Raw genomic sequence first — 16,394 nt, forward strand, 5'->3', positions numbered from 1 at the left:
ATCGCGTATGTGTGTATATAGGGCCTTGTATGGCTGCCCTCTCTCTGCACACGCTGAGCACTGGGGAAGGTTTGCTTTGCGGTGGTTTGCCAGGCTTTGGGGGCAGTCCCTGGTCGTGTTCCCCCAGGGGACACCGGCTGCATGGGTACCCAGCGGGTGAGGGTGGCACTGGACCAGGCAGTTCGGCTGGTGCAATGGGCCCCAGTGTGCTTTTAAAAGCCTCTATGAAGAGCCTGTCCCTGTAAATCAATTTGCTGCAGGTGTAAATAGCTGTGGTCACCCTGACATATCGGGCAGGTCCCCCCAAACCGCTCCAGCACTGGCTTTGCATCCCTTTTGTCATCACCTGTCATTTTCTGGCTTTGAATACATCCCGTGGGTGAGTTTTCTTGAAAGAGAAGGCACATCTATCTTCACTCTTTCCCTTCTTTTTTTTTTCTTTTTTGAGAAACGGGAACAATGTGACCCATCTTTTATTGCACCAATTGGTCTTTGCTAAAGCATGGAAAAAAATAGGTGCTGGTTTTCCCCCTTTCTTCCCACCGTCATTAACCTTAATGTGTAACATGCTTCTCTTCCAGTGCGAGCGTGGCCTTACTAGAGAAGGAGATCTTAGTTTTAACAATCTCGTGTTGATTTTCTGCTATCTCATGTACCGGCTGGTCTAATTGCTTTGGAAATATGCCATTTGTTAAAGGAAGATGAGGCACAGCCTGACACCTGCTGTATTAATTACTTGCCTCTTTGGCTAATTGCTTGCCCACACTCTTAGGTGAGGGAAGTTGTCACTGATAGTTCGAGTCGAAGATGCTGAATGGGAAGGAAATCGAGAGGAGGTTGGGGAGCTGGGATGGAGGAGAGGGGTCGGTGCTGATGCTGCTTTGCAGCTCTCCCGGGATGCAAACCCCCGGTGCAGGATACGCCCAGCAGCCAAGAGTGGAGGCTGGGTGGGTGGGAAGAGTTTTTGGAGAGCCTTATTGGGTGACCTTGGGCACCACGTTGCCTCTCCCCGTCCTCGGTTCTCGTCTGTAAAGCTGGAGAAGGAGACCAACTTCCGTGTGTAAAGCTGCGATGACAAGTGCTACATAAAGGCCAGAAATCATTACCAGTTATTGTTGGGATGAGCAGGGGAGGAGATGGAAAAACACAGGGGGAAAGAAATGCGAGCAGCAGGAAGCAGAGCGTGGCGGTGCTGCAGGTGGCGCGGAGCCCTCGTGCTGTCATCCAGGCCCTCCTTTCACCTCAGGGCAGGGGGACTGGAGGTGCCCAGAGCTCCAGCCTTGGCCATGCCAGGCAGGACCCGCTCCAGCTCAAGGAGGAGGAGGAGGAGATGAAGCAGGAGCCCTCAGGGCTGGGGAGAGGGCAGCTCCCTGGGGTCCTCTGTGTCCTCACAGAGAGTCTGGCCATAGGAGCCTGGCTCAAAAAGCTGCCCAAAACAGCTGTTGAAGGGAAGAGCATCCCAGCAGGGGATCACGGACAGGAGCCAGCGATGAGCCCCATGGCCAGCTCACAGTCCCGCCTGGTGATGGGGACACCAGGGCCAGGCGGGGAGGGTGCCCTGTCCTGGCTGCCACACTGACTGCCCCCATCCCCATCCCTATCCTGCTCACCTCCCCCCTGTGACCTGGCCAGAGGGACCCCCCCCAGCACAGCCCCAACCCCAGTCCTGGGCAACAGGAGGTGGCTTCAAGCCATGCCCTGCTCCTGTCCCCCAGCCCCGCTTCCCTGCTGATGGAGAGCTGGGGGCAGCCCGGCCCTACTCGCTTTGTGGGGCTGGGGGGGGGGACAAAAGCGTGGCCAAGGCTCCGGCAGGCACCGGAGGCTGTGCGCCCCTACAAGCGCTGTGCCGCCCCTGCAGGATGAGCTCAGCCTGCTCCTGACCCCTAGTGGCACGGCACGGCTCGGCTCGGCACGGGGACGCACCGACACGCGTGGGCACCTCCACCTGGCGGATTTTGGAAGCCCTTTTCGGGGAGCAGGGGTCAGCGGGAGCTGTTCCAGCAGGACATCCCCACGGGGAGCGTCCCCTCGCCACCCAGGGCACCTCTCCCTTTGGGACCTCGTGCACGTCTCCCAGATGGGACGCGTCCCTGGTGCCAGCTGCCCCGTGCAAACCTGCTCCCGGCTGCAGCCCTCTGCCCACCGCCACGAGGAGGGGACAGGGACGGGTGCTCTCTGCAGCGCTGGAAGGACAGACACCCACCAGGGTCATCCCACACTGGTCACCATCCCTCCCAGACCAACGTCCCAGGTTCCCAGCTTTCCCCAAAGCCCTTGGCTGCAACGAGGCACAGGAACCAGTCCTCCTGGATTGTTTTAACATGCTCTTTGTCTGCTCCAAAACAAGTTATTTTTTCCCCTTGCTGCTATCTACCCTGCGTTCACTGTGCCCACCTAACCTGCCACCACCAGTGCATCGCCTCTTCGCATGTCCCGGATCTCCCTGGGATGCTCCAACTTTCATCAACGAGTGGCTAAAAGGCAAACACCAGCAACAAAACAACAACAACAAAGTTCTTTATTTCAGTGACCAAGAAGAAAAAAGAATTCAAAGAGAGAAGATGCTAACACGGACCCCAAAGGCGCTCCAAACAAACCGGAGCGATTTGCACGAGTCCCTTCCCGCAGCAGGCTGGGTCCCAGCACGAACACGGCCCAGAGCCACGGAGAGACCCATGGAGCTCCCACACCTGGTAATCGGGCAGCTTGTGGGGCTGGGGGGTCACAGGGGTGCTCACATCCACCCTGCAGAAAAGAAAGGCACTTCCCAAAATCCAGTGGCACCCTGCAGAAGGCCACGGAGAGGAGTGACGGGCAGGAAGGGGCCCTGTGGCTCCGACCCCACCGCCTCTCCCCCTCCCCAGGTAACAGCCTCCAGACAGAGCGAAAGCAGGGACATGATTCTGGAATTAATGTTAATTCAACAACTCACTAAGTCAATATTACTCCTAAATTTCAGCCCAAAGTCACTGAAGTTATGGATGGGAGACAAAAATCCCAACCCTTTAGGACCTCCATGGAGTAAAGCCTTGCCTGTGCAGGCGGGGGGGGGGCAGTGACTTTTTCCCTCTCTCTGGAGAGGAGCAGCAGCCAGGCACTTGCAGACAGGCACTTGCTCCCCTGCATGGGGTTCACAGCATCGGCCACCAGTATTGTGCCCTCCCCAGCCCCTCTGGAGATCCCCTTTGACTTCAATCCGTGCTGGTTCGGGGGCCCTGAACTGTCCTGGGTCCCAAATTCAAGGGTCACAAGAAACACTGAACACGGGGAAATTGCACTGCTCAAGGGGCAGAAAGTCTCAACAAGCACTGCCAGCCTTAATTCCCCTATCAGCCCCTTCAAGCCCACCCGTGTGTCAGGTCTGACCCCAAAGCCCGACCTGACCCGGGTCGGGAGCAGCCATCGGCAGGTGGGGACCCGTCCCCACAGCCACACGGAGGCGGTGGCCCCGCTCCGACCGGTGCCTCCTTCTCTGCCTGGCCAAGGAGGTGGCTAGAAGCAGGGCCGGGGATATCAGATCGTTTAATTGAACCTTCCTTCTAGCTCAAATAGAAATTAAGCCAAATTCGCAACCAGAGGCTGAGCCTTCAGCTCCCACGGGTGGGGGAAGCCGTCAGGACCTCTCTGCCTGCTGGTGCCAAATCTCCCAAGCCTTAAATCCCCCCTCCCGTGCTGCACAGAGCAGGGCCTTCTACCAAAACCCCGACGTTGTCCTTTGGAGAGGAAGAGCCAAAACCCAAGCGGCTCTGGCACTCGGTCCTCTGCCCTAGGGAGAGTCCTCCCTAACGCCGAAGCAGCTCACCAGGGGATTTTGGCTCCCAAGACACAACCCAGCTCTCTGGCTTGGTCCCCACCGGTGGCACGGCCGCAGCTCATGGGGACAGCACGGATGGCGTCGAGTCACCACCGGGCCCCACCGAGCCGGGCAGAGAGAGCCCAGCCCATCGCTGAGGTCCCTTCCTTGGGGTTCAAACCACGAAGAAATGCACGAAGAAACCCAAGGAAGGAAGGGGGGGTGGGGGGGGTCTCCCCTGTGAACAGAGCGGGGGCTGCCGGGGCGGGGGGCTCAGATGCGGCCCCGGGGGTTGTGCTCGGGCAGGGGGTGCGCGGCCGGGGGCTGCTGCAGCAGAGCCAGGAGGATGCGCTGCAGCTGGGTGAGGCGGGCACGCAGCGAGGTGCTGGAGAAGAGCCTCAGCTGGAAGGACGGGTCGAGGGGCAGGATGGAGATGAGCCACCAGCACCACATCGGGCCGTCGGCAGAAGCCTGCAGGGGAGAGAGGGGGAGAGCCCCGCGTCAGGAGCCGCAAGGCGGGGAGGTGCACGGCCTTCAGGCAGCACTGCCGATAGGAAATATTTGCTCGGGGTAGTAAGAAGGATCCTGCAGCACTGCCTGCCATGGCTACGGCACTCATCCGAGCTGCCCTTTCGTCTGTTTAGGCATGAGATGGCTGGATGAACTAATTCAATTTCCAGGCAAACATTCCCTAGGGACTCTCCCCCCCACAGAGGCAACCGAGAAAGTCTGTACGAAACAAAGAGAAATACCTTGCACATTGGTTTGTTTAACACCACACTTTTCAACAACATGGGCAAAATCCTGCACACTCCTAGAGGCACCCCAGCACAGCAGCACTCAGCCACCGCCACCATAGCAGAGTCAGTGCTACATCCAGCACCCGGCACGACCTCCCCAGGGTCCCCAGGGATGGAGGATTTGGGGCATTTGTTTTAGCTTTGCTCAGCTGCTCCAGCAAGAGCACAGCAGCTGGGCGCTGCTCAGAGAACAGCAGGACAGGCTTGTTTATAAAGATCCAGGCAGGTAGCACCCTCTTGAAAGAGTGAAAACTAAATTTTGGTGTTTTTTTTTTTTTTTTTTGCCCATAGTCTGAATTTGTCAGAGCAACTTAATAAGCAAACTGGATCCTGCTGGCTTAGCACCTCTTCTCTGGACAGCCAGGGCTTTATCAAAGGAACAGACAAGAAAGGAGAGCACAGCTGAGCTGTGGGGTTTGTATGTTTGTCCATTTGTTAGTTTTTTTTTTCTTTTGGCTCTGATTCAAAGGCTCTCTCGGTACCCTGTGGAGCACCCCTTCCCTCAGGACATTACCTGGATGTCCTCCTCCTTCTCCGGCAGCGGTCCATGCTGCATCAAGAGGTGCCTGGAGGCAACGTCTCCGTGCTCACAAAACCTCTGGGCCAACTCGTAGGTGCTTTCGTGGAGGCTCTGCAGCTCCTGCAGCTCCTCCCCGGCCACCTGCAGGGGGAAGAGCAGAGCGGAGAGGGGCGCGTGGGGAGCACGGTGCCCACCGCGGGTGCTCTGGCTTTGTCTGGCTTTCCTCCTCCTCCCCTGGCTTTGTCCCACCACACCGGGGGCTTCTGCCCTGGCCCTGTCCTCACCTTCTTGTCCTCCAGGTACTCGATGTCGGCGGTGTTGTAGCCATCCCTGCGCCCACGTCTCAGCACCCGGAACCGCCGCCCGCCGACGGTGTCCACCAGCGACCTGCCGTCCGCCAGCAGCTCCAGCTGCCGGATCTGCAGCATGCAGCCGTAGTCTGCGAAGCTGGAGGGAGCGAGGGGGAGAAAAGAGGGCCTGGGCACAGTGCCGGTGGTGGGAGAGCCGCTTCTCCTCAACGCACCACCTCCAAGCAGAGAAACGGTGTGAAATCAGAAATTAATTCTGTTGTCACTTGCTGCAAGAGGGCAGGGAACGGCGAGCACTCCCTTGGATTTGTCTTGTATGAAAATGACTTAGGTCCTCATGCTGCCCTGATGTCCAGAGGCCTGAAAACACCATGCCTTGCAGAGACATCCCAAAACCCATCTGAGGCCAGAAAATGTTATCTATCTCATTTCAGCTGAGCAGGGTGGGAAGATTTGCCATGTAAGTACAGGTGTTTAATGGAGTACTTGGGATAGGCACCTAGAGGCTGAGCACGCCTGAGATCTGGAGGTGTCACCAGGAACACAAGGTGACCAGGCTGCATCAAACAAAAGCCCGCTTGGCCCATGTGCAACCACAGCTTGCTGTGGACAGAGTATGAGAAGTAAGGGAACCATAAGGTGGCCATGGGCAGGCAGCTCAGAGATATCCTCCCTGGGATTTCTGCCGGCAGGATGCAGTGGGAGACGAAATCGCATCCCATTCCCCCTCTCTCAACCACTCGGGATTTTAGAAATGTGGAGCTGGTGCAGACGGGTAAACGAGCTGGGGCAGAAGGAAGCAGCCTCGTCCCGGAGCTCACCTTTTCCCGGTCTCGTACACGCACATGCCGAACCTCCTCGTGCCGGTCTCCTGGCACTGCCGGATCATCAGGCGGTAGCGGGGCTCGAAGACGTGCAGAGGGCAGGCGATGCCGGGGAAGGACATGGTGCATACGAAGATGGGGATGTTCTTGGTCAGACTGAAGGAGAGGAGGGGACATTGCTGTGACACCTCCAGGAATAAATCCCACCAAAGGCTCTGCATCGGCTCGCACCCTGGCTGCTCCCCCAAACCGCATCTGTCCTTTACCCCACGAAGTGATGCTGTGGTGCAGACCGCCATGAGGCGGTCCTACAGGTGAGAAGCTTGAGAAGTCCCCCCCTGCACACACACACCCCCCACACACCGGAGCAGGTCCCTCTTACTTGGAGAGCTCGGCCATCTCGGCCTGGTGCAGCTCCCGGCGCTCGGCCAGCTGTGCGGGGAAGGTGGCCAGCATGATGTCCTGCAGCAGCACGGTGCAGCTGTAGCTTCCAGCCTTCAGGTACTGAGAGAAAACAGACCCAGAAATAGGTTGGACAAGAGCACGACGGGAGCCCCGAGGCCATCCTGAGCTCTGAATCATGCTCGTGTGTTGGAGCCGGGGGTAATTTCAGGTGAGAGAGCGAGGGCTGAAGCCCACCAGGGAGGACTGCGGGACTGAGCAGCGCCGGCTCAGACCCGGGGCCCATCTAACGCCGCCTCCTGTCACTGACACTGATGTGGTCCGTGTATGACAACCTAATTTCCCCAGTGGTCTCCTCTGAATCCTTTTTCATTAAAGAGAAAATCAAATCCCCAGGCTAGCAGGTCTTCCATCCATTTCCATTTTTGAAAGTAATTAGCATTAACTTCCTCCTCTCTCTCTCTCCCCTCTAACTCTCAGCCCTGTTTACGATCTCACTAAATCACTGTGGCATCTCGTGGAAATGAATCTCCTGGTCTTAATTATCAGCTGTCAGGTCATTCCTGCACAAGTAGAGCTGACACCGCTGGGCCAGGCCGCCAACAGCATGCGAGCATCCTGCCTGTCCCCTGCCTCCTGCCTGTCCCCTGCCTCCTGCCTGTCCCCTGCCTCCTGCATGCCCCCCGTGTCCCACCTGCCCCCAGCCCCGGGCACACTGCTGGCGTGGAGACCCGTGCCCTCACCTCTCTCAGGCTCTGCTTGCAGAGGGGGCAGTTGGGCCGGTGGTCCAGGCAGCGCTCGAGGCACTCCTTGCAGAAGGTGTGCCCGCACGGCGTCGTCACCGGCTCCAAGAACATCCTGCAAAAGAGCCACCGTCGATGGACCGAGGTGGGGAAGGAGCACGTCTGCTATAGGCACAGCTCCCGGCCGTGCCCAGCCCTGTGCTGTGGGTACCGCGTCTTTGAATCCCCTTACTGCGACTCGAAAATCTTATGGGATTTCGCTTCCAGCAGGATCAAGGCATTTCCCCTACCCCCTCCTGCCACTTCAAGGGAAATTCACAGCGATGCTGCAGGACGAGGCGCCGCTGGAAGCTGTTTCATGCCGTGCTTCCCAAGCCCGGGCAGTACGCGGCTATGCAACTTGCTTTCACTAAAGCTGCATTGGCTAATCTTCGCTTGTAACTCCTGTTAATTAAATGTAAAGGTTCCTAGCTGGCTTATTCCTGTAATTAGAAGCCTGGGCTCAGGCTGCTGGACGTGCACACTGATGGGAGATGACAACTGTCCCCGGCCTGAGCTCCCCGGCCCTGTGGGGTGCCCACAGGCCCTGCTGGGCCGAGCGTTTCTCCAGCAGCCCGCGGTGGGAAGGTGCCTCCTCCTCCGGCTCCAAGAGCTCAGGTCACTCCTGGCTGGCTCCGGGATCAGAAACGAAATGAAGGACTTGAGCCCAGCTCAGCGGGGACACTGATACCTGCGGAAATCCCTCACTGCAGGTACAGCTTGGGTCTCCTTCTTCATTCGCACTGAGCCCTTATTCTTCCTGAACACTACATTTCCTTGCTCTCGGAAAAGATTAAATTCACCTAATTCAGACCAGATGCAGCCTTGAGCTCCCTCCCCGTGGCAGTTCACTCACAGTTCATCCTCCCATGCCATGCCCAGACCTGGAGCAAGCCACCGTGCAGGAAACCTTGACTGTCCCACACGTACAGAAGCACAGCGCCCAGTCCTCTGGCAGCAGCGCTTGCACAACTGCCCAACGTACTGGGACACGCCAAAAACTACAGCCTGGTCTCACCATGTCCTCTAAAACATTCACCCCCCTCAAAGGCACCGAGCCCTTCCCCGGCCAGAGCTGGAGATGGACACAGACCCTGCCCTGGTCCATCAGGGTTTGCAACGCCCCAATCACAGACGGTGCTTCCCTGGGGCAAATCCTTCCTGTTGTGGCCTGCAGTTACAGAGGGCAACCATCACCTTGGATCTTTGACCCTGCTGAACATCCCCACCTCTGCACCAGGTGGAACCACGCTGTGTCCCGGGACGGAGCGAGCTGAGCTCCCACAGCCTGCCAGGGCAGAGCCTGCCCCATCTGCCCCTCTTATCTCTTGTCCCCACCAAAACTCGCGTTTCAACAGTATCAGGGACTGAGTTTGCTATTAAGAGGGGAAGAAAGATTCAAACCAGGGAACAGAACTGGGAAGGTGCCAATTCCTCGTCCCCAGAGGTCCCCAGCCGAAGGACTCACCGTATGCAGAGGGAGCACTCCAAGTCAGAAATGCTCAGCAGCTCCCCGAGGTACAGCTGGTTACACTTCGCTGCCTCTGTCTCCTCTTCGTTACCTGGTGGCAAAAGAAGAGAAGGGAAGAAAGACCCCCCCATTTTCATACTGAGAATTAATCTTTGCTTTCTGGCCTTGTTCTGAGGTGTAGGGAATTAGCTGCTACATGGGTGCTTTTAAGATTAAAAGCAAAAACGGAATATAAATGTGACATAAACCCAGCCGTTAACCCACATGCGTTCACCCACAGCTTGCCCAGCACTTGGCAGAAGAAGGCAGTATGTCCACCTCCTTTTGCAGGCGGCGAAACTGAGGCACCAGGCGGTGAAGTGACCCAAAGAAGCTCCTACACAGAGGTCTCTGGAGGCCTGGGTGCTACCACGAGGGATCGCCACTGCTTTGGGCAAACCCAGGTGTACGGCAGCCATCGGGCTGGGTGCTGGTGGCAAGCCAATGCCAGCAGAGGTGCTGCCTCCCCAAAATGTGATATGTCACGTCCCTCACAAGGATCTTCTGATCTAAAGCCCGTCTCTGCTCACTGGTCCGGCACACGGCACAAACACTGAGATTTCAGTGCCGAAACGTCTTGTTAAGGGTTATTCTGCAGGAGAAGAGGTTCTGGTGCCTCTGCAGACACTCACCGGCCAACAGCCCGTGCTGCCTCTCTGCCGCAGCCCCCGGCTCCTGCTGTCGCCCCGGGGTGGGGGTCCCCTGGCCGTGCTCAGACACCGCGGCCCCTCTGCCGGCCTCCGGCTCTCCCTCCTGGTCCTGGACACAGCAAGGAGAAAATCGAGCCCGACACCCCTTCCCCCTTTGAATACAAACCCATCCGCCCCACCGAGACCAATGACACCAGGACGTTTTCTGGCACATTTCTGTTAACATCTTGCATCAGCAGAGCGTGCCCCTGACAGACATCCCTGTTCAACCCCCCTACAGCATCCGGGAGCCAGATTTTACCTTTCTGTGAGGAAACACAAACAGCCCAAGAACCAGGGCACAGAGCATGCATTCAGGGCATGGTTTATCTCATGGTTAAAACACGGGCTTTCCCTGCCCAGATGTACCGCCGGGCACTGGGGTGTGTTTGAACCCATTGCTCCCATTTTCCCCTCTCTCCAAACCTGCCAAATTCCTCCTTAGGAGGCAAAGAGCAGAAAATGAGTTTTCCTTAATGGCTCCTAGTGGTCTGAGCTGTTCTCAGATGTATTTTTTGGATGAAAAACCGCCATTAAAACTGAAATTTTCTCTTTTATTTTTCTGAATGTAATGTGGCTTTTGTGTTTTAAACACAAGGGTCTAAAATCTTGTGGAAATTATTGCAGAACAAAACTGGGAGAGGACTGGAAACCAGTAGGAGCCTCCCCTGCTCCCCCAGCCCCTCAGCACCATTTCTGAGGGTGTTTTTGCTCTCCCACCCCCTGCTACCTGCAGCTGCCCATCCCTGGGTATGGTCCTGCCCGGCCTCCCTTTCCCGCACCTCCGTTCCCATCACTTGAAAATCCCAGTTTGGGATGACCCAAAGGGACACCAAGTCCCATCGTTGTCTCTTACCTGAGCTCCTGCAGAGGAGGATGCAGGGTCCCCTCCGTCCCCCACTGCCTGGGGACCGGTCGAGCCCCGGTGGGCAGCGCGTGGCCAAGGAGCATCCTCCTGGGCGAGGATCTACAAGGAGAAACGGGGCTCAGCGGGGCACTGGGAGAAGGACATGCTGGCTGAGCTATACCCGAAGGTGTTAGTTTGGCAGAAGGAAGATGGCAGCAGGAGGCACTGCATAAAAGAATCTATTTTAAGGTCTGGGACCCGTTTTCCATTACCCAAAAAAAGCAGGAAGGGAGTGCGCAGTGGAGAGCACAGGGTCACTCCTCATTCCCCTGCCCTCTCCCTCCTGGAGGGCAAACGTCCACTCATGGCATGAAGTCCTCATGCTGGGGACACTGCCAGCAGCCCCAGCGGTGACAATATTTTGGCACACAGGTGGGTGCTGGCCTGAATGACACCAAAATGAAGTGACGCCAGATCTCCAGTGACAGCTTTCAGCAAACTCACATCGGGGCAATGGGAAACTCCTGGACCAGGACCCAACTTCCCTTTCTCCCGAAACCAACCCAAAGCAGTAGGACCGTGAGGGACACGAGTCCTTCAGAGAAACAGGGCATCTCCCTGAGTGACAGGAGGGCACGGGACCACGCCACGCCATGGGCCCACGCACCTTCTCCATCTCGCTCTGCACAGGCTGGAACTGGGGACACAGTGTCAGGCAGTGCTCCCACGCCAGCAGGGCTTCAGTTCTGCGTCCCATCTCCAGAAGCACCTTCCCTTTCCTGAAGAAGCCCTGTAAAGCAGAAAAACCTGCGCTGACTATGAGACAGTGGCCAGCTGAGAGCGTCCCTTCAGCTCCTGTGTGCACCCCGAGCTCCCAGTGCCAAGGGATTCTCCCTCCAGCATCCTGCCTGCTCCCATCCTGGGCTGAAATACCCGGCCACATCGCTGGCCCCACGCTCAGACTGGTCATTTTACCCACCAGACCCACGCACCACATCAAACGGGGCTCCAAAACGCCACCGTTGCAACAGCCAAGCAAATAAACCCTGCAGAGACCCAGAGGAGGGGTCAAAGGGCTTCCGCCTTTGACGCTGCAAAGCTATTGCCAACAAGTGCAAATCAGCAAGCGAGCTCCCAGGTCTGGTGTCTTCAGGGGCAGCTCAGCCCCCAGCCAGCATTTCCCCAGCCCAAAGCTGGGACCCTGCACACCAGCGTCCTCACCGAGTGCGTGTGCACAGGCACACGGTGCTGGACCTTTACTGCCAGGCAATGCACTCCTGTTAATGTTACATAGTGCTTGCCTCCTGTGTCTGCAGCCTCGTGGATTTGGACAGTGAATTTCTGAGCAGGATGAATCCAATGGCTATGAGAACTCAGGATTGCCTGTGAACCACATGCTGGGCCCAGCAATCAGTGGCTGGCAAGAGACTGTGATTAAGGCCTTTGGATTAAAGGTAAATTATCCGTGTCCCTACAGCCAAAATTTCCTCTGCCTTCTGTGACCAGGGGAGCTTTCCAAGTGACACTGGGACAGCAAGGGGAAATCCTCTGGGAGGATTAGCTCTTGTATGCAGTGAGACGTGGCTCCAAGGCTTCTCCAGCCTCCCCTCAGCTCACCTCGTGCTCCGTGGGCTCAGCCTTGCACACAGCCTCCAGGTCCTCCAGCGCCTCTGGGTACTGCCCCAGGGCCACGAACGCCTCTGCCCGGCACCGCCGCAGGGAGGTGTCGTCCGGGGCTGGGAAGAGAAAGGTGGGGGCTTGTGCCACGAGCCCGTGCAGGACCACACGGCCAGGGGGCACATGGGCTGCGCAGGCAGCTCGAGACAAACACGAGCTCCTCTTTGGCACGAGCCACCAGCCCCATAACTCTCTACAAGAAAGTCCTTTCCCCTAAATATCTGCGATAAACTCTGAGCCTCTTCCCTGTGTTTTTCCCCATCTTTCCTCAGTCAGGGGGCCCCACTGCTGCCCTAGGGCTCAGCTTCAGCTGCAGTGGGATCTAGGCTCTCATCCATCCTTTTGGGGTGCAGCAAAAAGGCTGTACCACACATGTGCTCCCCGCAGGGCGAGGAGAGACCCTGGGGGAGCAAGGAAGGTTCCGGATCCACCCCACCACATGGCTCTGGGCCCCCCAGCACAAGAAAAGGCTGAGGTTTCCCAAAACAGAGGAAGGGAACTGGGCACCCAGGCCTGCATTATCACAACATCACCGGTGGGACCTCAGCGTGCAGGCGCTGCTGGCCAGGACACTGCGGGTGGCGTGGTGCAGAGCAGTCCCTCTCGGAAACCAGCACCCCGAAATCCCAGGCGGCACGACTCAGCCAGGTGTGGCGATGCTTTGTGGGTTTGAACCGTGCAGGATTCGCAGACCCACCCCATTATATCACAGCCACGGAGGTGACCTACATCTGCTGCTGACTGCCAGCCAAGGCAGCGGCCCCGCGCCTCCCCCAGCGGCGAGCATCGCCCGACGGCTGCCAAGGGCTGGTGCCGGGGACACGCTGCGGTGGGGAAAGCACAGCTGCAACCCCGGTCCCTCCGGGCAGGACACCAGTGTCATCACGTCTGTCCCTGCTGGCTCCCCGTGGGATGACGGTAGGGCCAGCATCCAGGGTCACTTTGAAGCCAGACAGCATTGCTGGCGATGTCTCCCGCACTCCCAGCCCTGGCAGCTTTTCCTCCCCGCCCCGGTTCACACCAGGCGCTGATGCAGCCGTGCCAGCACCCAGCAGGTCCCGACTCGCAGCCCCGTGACAGCACGGTGCAGGAACCCGACATCTGCCCGCCACCGCTGCCACCGTGCCCAGGCACCCGCCACGTCCAGCCACGAGGAGGAAGCTCCAGGGCAGCTCCTGCCTCCTTCCACCCCCGTGCCCAGCGTGGGGCACAGCAGGCCCCCGCTCTCTGCCCTGCTCCAGGTGCAAGTCAGATCTCCCATCCCAAGCTGCCCCGCAGCAGCCAGGCCGAGAGGGCACCGTGTGCTCCCTCCAAGCCCACGTGCGTGCGTGATGACAGCCACGACCTTGGCACCCAGAGCATGAAGCAGGGGAACTTGCTGTGCCGTGACCCGTCCCTCAGGCACACGTCTAGAGACGAAATGCTCCAGCTCGCAGTGACACGCGGAGATAAAAACACAGGTACAAAGTCCAGGGGCTTATTTTCCACATGGGCAAACACATTTGAACATTTGCACTGCCTGGTAATAAAGTGTTCGCTTTGGCAAAAACAAGATGTGTAAAAGCAGGCTACGAATTCTGCATTTCTCTGCTGCTGCAGCTATTTTTGATCTATGATATCACTAGACATCGGGGACGTGAGCCAGCTGGCAGACCGGCGGCTGCGGAGTGACTGACAGCGCTCCTGGCACTTCGGGAGCCCTCCTGTGTTACGCTGCACCTTTCTGTTCACTTTGGCAACTCGTTATCTTCTGGTTTTCTGCTCGCTTTAGCCACGCGGTCTCTCCCAAGCGGAGAGCTGCTCCGTCTGGCAGCGAGTTTGGCGCAAAGCCGAGGGTCCCTGCCCTGGGCAGCACGGAGCAGGACCGTGCAAACCAGCACGCACCTTCCCACCGCTCGAGCTTTTATTAACCTCCAGTTTTACAGAGGAGCCCAGAAGAAGCTGAGCAGCCTAAGAGCGGTCAGCAGGCTGCAGGGGGTGGGAATCCTGCCCCCAAAAGCACCACCCACATCGCAGAGCCCAATCAGCACCGGCACACGCAGGTTTATGGGAGCTGCAGCCGATTCCTGCTTCCTCGGGGAGCCGAGCACGTAGCGAAGAAAGGCCAAGGACAGAGCTCGCAACAGTTCGCTCTTTCTCCTCGCAGAGGCTTTTCAAAAAGAAACACCTAAGCGTACAGCCCGATGAGACGAAAGCCTGGCACTAACGAAAAGAGTGGCAGGGGACGGCGCGTGTGCTTTGCACAAAGGGCGCGGAGGATGGGAAGGGGGTGCCCGGGGAGGCTGCACAAAGGCACCCACGCTCTGCTGCCAGCACCGGGACCGCCGGCCCCCCAGCCGTGCACCCCTGGCACTTGTCTGGCAGTGGCGATGAGCAAGGAGTGAGTGCCCGCAGCGGGAGGGGAGCTCGGTGCTGCCCGCACAGCGCTGTCATAGAGACGCCAGAGGACCTCCTGCCTCCGCCGCCCCAGCCCCCTGCTCCCCAGCCGCGTTGTGTAACCCCTTTTAGTTCAGCGGTGCTCTCCAAGAAATCCACTTACGGCTGGGTGTTAAAGCAGACCGACCCCCCCCGGCCTGATCCTGATCCTGCAGATGAATGTCTCGGTGGGGCTGGGTGCAGAAGGGGGCTGGGGGACCCCGCTGCTTGCCGTGGGGGGCTCAGACGTATCTGTCTCACAGTGGAAAAGTCCCAGCCGTTTTATATAATGATTGCAAGCCCCCAAACTCTTCCCCTGGTGCTGAAACATTGCCGGACACCCCTGGGAAGCTGCTGAGCTCTCGGCTATCACCACGCAGCTCCTTCCTCTCCAGCTGCCCACTAATGCCACGAGCCCAGGGCTGGCGGGACACGGCTGTGCACCCCGTCCTGCCCACGGCCCTGGCACTAGGGACAAACATCAGGGCTCAACCCGGCCACCATAGCCCCAGAAGGCCACGTCCCCCTTCTGCTGATGCTCTTTGGCAGGGGTGGGGATGAGTCCCTTACACCTGCAGATGCAGGAGAAAAGCCCAGCTTCTGTACACCCCCTCCCCATCCCTCCTCAGCACTTCCAGCACTCCAAATGAGCTCCCCAGGTCTCCCAGCTCATGCTGGCATGGGGGACACCGTGACATGGGGACAAAGCGACCCACGCCGGTACCCACCTGCCCCACCAGCACCATCCGCGCATCCTCACCCCAGCTGGACAACAGACCCGGCCCCTCCTGGGACCACCAGCCCCAACCCGCCCCCCAACCCCCCCTGGACCCAGGGGATGCTTACCCAGCTCGACGCCTTTCTGAGCCACCCCCAGCGCCTCCTTCGCCTCCCCACGGGTCAGATGGTGCCGGACACGGGCCACCAACCCCGCCAGCCGCCTGCCTTGGTCCTCGCACTTCTCCAGCAGGCTGCAGAGCACCACGTTGCGCCTCGGCCCCCCGACTCCCAGCAGCTTGAGCTTCTCCTGGCAGAGGGGGCAGCGGGCGGGCACGGCCCCCCCGAGGCACGGCGTGCACAGCGAGTGGCCGCACGACACCGTCACCGGCTCCCAGAGCTGCAGGCGGCAGGACGGGCAGCGCAGCATCTCCCCGCTCCCCGGGGGGCACCGGACGGGGCTACCCCCCCTGGGCGGGCTGGGGGGGCCGCGGTTCATCGCTGCTGCCCTTCAAAAGGAGCCGGGGAGCTGCTGCCAGGGCCGGCGGTGCGCGCACATCCCGGGAGCCGCCGCCGCCGGTCCCCCCCCCCCCACCCCCCGTGCCACCGGGCTCAGCCCATCCTCCCCACCGGGGGGGTAGGGGGGGTGGCAAAGGGCTGCGGAGCCCGGGCACGGCACGGTAGGGTACGGCACGGCCGGGACAGGGCTCCTACCGTGTCCCCCCCCCCCCCGTTACCGGCGGGGGCACCACTGGCTGCAGCCGCCGCTGCGCTGCGCCCGCCCCGCCCCGCCCCGGGCGCGTTTCGTAACGGGGAACGGGGCGGGGGACGGGGGGGGGGGGGACGGGGTGCTCGGAGGCACCGGGCACCGAGGTGAGAGCCGGGAGGGATGGGGGAATGGGGGGAGGATGGGGGATCCGGGGCCGGTTCCCGGTGCGGGGTGCTGGGGGGGCTCTGGAGGAAGCGGGGTGCAGGGGTTTGTTGGGGTGCTCGGTGTGCAGCCCCGCTGTGGGGTGCCGGAGAGCCCCGTGGGTCGGATGGGGTGCGGGGTGCCTGGGAGGTTGGTGAGGCTGGGGGACCCCAAGTGTGCCCCTGCAGCCCCCACTACGC

General features: G+C 59.4%; 1 protein-coding gene across 2 annotated transcripts; it reads right to left on the reverse strand.

Annotated features, from left to right (window-relative positions):
* Nucleotides 1–2,500: 2,500 nt before the first annotated feature.
* Nucleotides 2,501–16,050, reverse strand: LOC106032682 (LON peptidase N-terminal domain and RING finger protein 1-like). Of its 2 annotated transcripts, none has more exons than XM_048057431.2 (12): nucleotides 15,414–16,050; nucleotides 12,093–12,211; nucleotides 11,143–11,265; nucleotides 10,485–10,595; nucleotides 9,572–9,698; nucleotides 8,898–8,982; nucleotides 7,391–7,505; nucleotides 6,628–6,749; nucleotides 6,243–6,401; nucleotides 5,398–5,560; nucleotides 5,108–5,254; nucleotides 2,501–4,264 (listed from the first exon to the last, which is right to left on the reverse strand). In XM_048057431.2, the coding sequence occupies exons 1-12, from the start codon at nucleotides 15,781–15,783 to the stop codon at nucleotides 4,067–4,069; spliced, it is 1,839 nt and encodes a 612-aa protein (XP_047913388.2). In that variant the 5' UTR covers nucleotides 15,784–16,050; the 3' UTR covers nucleotides 2,501–4,066. The 2 variants fall into 2 exon arrangements, with proteins under 2 accessions (XP_047913388.2, XP_047913387.2); XM_048057430.2 differs by having other exon boundaries at nucleotides 8,898–8,991; nucleotides 15,414–16,049.
* Between the last annotated feature and the right edge of the window lie 344 nt (nucleotides 16,051–16,394).

This window comes from Anser cygnoides, chromosome 14, assembly GCF_040182565.1.
Source record: "Anser cygnoides isolate HZ-2024a breed goose chromosome 14, Taihu_goose_T2T_genome, whole genome shotgun sequence".
Taxonomy (NCBI): domain Eukaryota; kingdom Metazoa; phylum Chordata; class Aves; order Anseriformes; family Anatidae; genus Anser; species Anser cygnoides.

Excerpts from the sequence above, each read along its gene's own strand:
- LOC106032682 (XM_048057430.2), bottom strand. The coding sequence starts at position 15,783 with ATGAACCGCGGCCCCCCCAGCCCGCCCAGGGGGGGTAGCCCCGTCCGG. Across the intron at positions 6,750-7,390 it reads GCAAGCAGAGCCTGAGAGAG|TACCTGAAGGCTGGAAGCTA; the intron begins GTGAGGGCACGG and ends GTTTTCTCTCAG. Across the intron at positions 6,402-6,627 it reads GAGATGGCCGAGCTCTCCAA|TCTGACCAAGAACATCCCCA; the intron begins GTAAGAGGGACC and ends CCTCTCCTTCAG.